Source organism: Elephas maximus, chromosome 19 (assembly GCF_024166365.1).
Source record: "Elephas maximus indicus isolate mEleMax1 chromosome 19, mEleMax1 primary haplotype, whole genome shotgun sequence".
NCBI lineage: Eukaryota > Metazoa > Chordata > Mammalia > Proboscidea > Elephantidae > Elephas > Elephas maximus.
Genome location: NC_064837.1, coordinates 18000606 through 18003824, shown reverse-complemented (window position 1 = coordinate 18003824; position 3219 = coordinate 18000606). Strand labels below are relative to the sequence as shown.

General features: G+C 43.4%; 1 protein-coding gene across 1 annotated transcript; it reads left to right on the top strand.

The window, feature by feature from the left end:
• Positions 1-1642: 1642 nt before the first annotated feature.
• Positions 1643-2590, top strand: LOC126062631 (olfactory receptor 139). The gene has a single exon (XM_049860343.1). The coding sequence runs from the start codon at positions 1643-1645 to the stop codon at positions 2588-2590; it is 948 nt and encodes a 315-aa protein (XP_049716300.1).
• Positions 2591-3219: the final 629 nt, after the last annotated feature.

Sequence of the window (3219 nt, the reverse complement as noted above, 5' to 3'; positions counted from 1 at the left end):
AGAAATAAACTTTCTGGAGCCACATATCCCAACCACACCTAAAGGGCTTTTCACTTCTTGAGTTCACTGTTCAATTGTCCAGGCAGCTATGAAAATGTCAGAAATGCCATTATGTGTGATAAAGTGAAAGCCTACTTAAGGCTCCCTGGGATTTCAATTCCCTTGTTTTCCATTGGGATACTCAACCCTTGTCCCCGAAATAATCAGCAGCCTTCCCCCAGATTGGTTCATAACAACTCCATTTTTTCACTTGGTCAAGCCAGGAACCTTGAAATCCTTAATAAACTTTCTCTTTCTCTCATATACCATACACTAATGTGTCAAAATACAGTGAAACCTGTGAGAGCTGGAACTTAACGGGCCTGCCTTGTTTTTATGGGTCTCACAAGTTTTCCACCTTTGACAGCATGCACTCTTATCACTTTTCTCTCTATCCTTTAGCAAAAAATATTTGAGTTTTCCTTCTCTGGCACGTTCCCACCTTACACAGTTTCTGGTTTTCATAGATTTTACTGTATATCCTGAATTTTACCACACTACACTATAGGACAAAGTAGAACTGTCCTATAGGGTTTCTGAGGAGCAGCTGGTGAATTTGAACTGCTGACCTTCTGGTTAACAGCCGAAGCTCTTAACCATTATGCCACTATGGCTCCTGTTGAATGAGAGAATGAATCAATTGATTATCAGCTTCCTTGAATAACTGTAGTGATGCTAATACCTAAAGCCCTAGGAATACCGTTCTTATTTTTATCACACACAATTTCATTTACAAAAACCTCAATAACTACACACATCCAAGTTTTTGAGTGGCAATATAGTGTTAAGGTGTGGGCCTGGGAATCAGATGATACTGGGTTTCAGAACCAGCTCTATCAAAAGACTTGTGACCTTGGGCTACTTATTTAACCTTTCTAAACCTCAGTGTCTTCATCACGTAGAGATAATAGTAGTTATCCCTATAGAGTTTTGTAAGAATTAAATAAGAAAATAAAATATGAAGTGCTGACACAATATTTAAAGAATACACTTAGTAAATGTTAGTATTTTATGAGATTACCTTGGGTTTTTAGTGGCTTTAATTTTTAGCCTCTTCTCCCACCTCCGGGGTAGCATTTATGTACTTTGGTCTATTCCTTGTTCCTCTCTTACTTCACTCTTTTTCGTATCTCTTTTGATTTCACGAGTTCTTGTCCTTCCACCTTTCTTCTTTAGTTGATATTCTACTATATTGTGCTTTATAAGCCTGCACAAATCCATTCATTTAGTTATTCAGAGATACTATTCAGTTCCTATATGCTGATATGGCCTTAATAGTTGTTAAAATACTGAAACATTTCCATACAATATTGCTAAATAGCCACCATCCCAGGCCCCAAAGGTAGTTCTCTCCACCTCAGTCCCTTTCCTGGTATCCTCTGGATTATCCCCAAACTAGTCTCTATAGGGTTGATGCCTGGCATAGTAGGTGCCTCCAGGACCCTGGCCAAGCTCTAGGCTGGTATCCATTCCAACTGGTGGGTGACCATGCCATATCACCTCAACTTCAAGTAGACATATGTTAAGTGCCTACAAAGTGTTGCTCTCTCCCTTTTGGCAGGCCCAAGTCTCCTCCTCCCACTATAGCTCTCAACAGTGCCCTATGGATCCAGGTGCCCAGGGGAATAGGACTACTGTCACGGAGTTCATCCTCCTTGGCCTGACAGGGAGCATAGGGTTGCAACCCATCCTTTTTGCTGTCTTCCTCTTTGCCTATGTAGTCACAATTGGGGGCAATCTTAGCATCCTGGCCGCCATCTTTGTGGAACCCAAGCTCCACAATCCCATGTACTACTTCCTGGGGAACCTGTCTCTGCTGGACATTGGCTGCATCACGGTCACTGTTCCTCCAATGCTGATATGTCTCCTGGCCCACCAGTGCAGAGTTCCATATGCTGCCTGCATCTCACAACTTTTCTTCTTCCACCTCCTGGCTGGTGTGGACTGTCACCTCTTGACAGCCATGGCCTATGACCGCTACCTGGCCATCTGCCAGCCCCTCACTTACAGCACCCGCATGAGCCATGAAGTCCAGGGTGCTCTGGTGGGCATTTGCTGTACCATCTCCTTCATCAATGCTCTGACCCACACAGTAGCTGTGTCTGTGCTTGACTTCTGTGGCCCCAATGTGGTCAACCACTTCTATTGTGACCTCCCACCACTTTTCCAGCTTTCCTGCTCCAGCATTCACCTCAATGGACAGTTGCTTTTTGCAGGGGCTACCTTCATGGGGGTGATCCCCACGATCCTTATCTCTGTGTCCTATGCCCACGTCGCAGCTGCAGTTCTACGAATCCGCTCAGCTGAGGGGAGGAAGAAGGCATTCTCCACGTGTGGCTCCCACCTCACTGTGGTCTGTATCTTTTATGGAACTGGTTTCTTCAGTTACATGCGCCTGGGCTCAGTCTCAGCTTCGGACAAAGACAAGGGGATTGGGATCCTCAATACCATCCTCAGCCCCATGCTGAACCCAGTCATCTACAGCCTCCGAAACCCTGATGTGCAGGGAGCCCTGAAGAGGGTGCTTACAGGGAAGAGGCCCCCAGAGTGAGGAGGCAGGGATATCAAAGCATCCCTTCCTCCTTAAGCACCCCGTAGGCTTTCTTTCCACTGAAGGCTTAGGTATGGGCTGGGGGAATGAATCTTCAGGGTTGGATTGCGGGATGCAAGGCAAGTATATAGCAAGGGCCAGAATAGAATATAATTTGCCTTCAAATGAAGAGAAAGGATAAAGCTTAGGTAAAAGAGTATCTAAGTCTCTGATAGTGGATTAAGGAGGACAAAACCAAACCCGTTAGAAAACTGAGACACAATCTATTTTATATTTTTTAGTATAATGACTGTTTGATTGAAATTCATTTAATATGATAATAAAAACAAAATGTTTGACTCCCTATTCAAGACAAATTATATTTATGCCAGAGTATTTATTCTTGAAAAAATTACATTTGTGTCAGAGTATTTTCTTCTTCAAAAAATAAGACTAGGATTAGTGTTGCATGCCTGAAAAGCAATTTCATTTCTCCTCGAGGATAAGAGAAACTGCCTGAAGCTAAAGCCAAACAAGTCTCTCTTTCTTGCAAAGGATTAAGAAGAGAGCATTTAGTTAGCAAAAACTGAGCAGACTCCCAGCATGCAAAATCTTGTAACATCCAAAGACTCTCCATTCATTTGGAAGCG

What these genes read in the sequence shown, in the direction of transcription:
- LOC126062631 (XM_049860343.1), top strand. Translation starts at nt 1,643, where the DNA reads ATGGATCCAGGTGCCCAGGGGAATAGGACTACTGTCACGGAGTTCATC.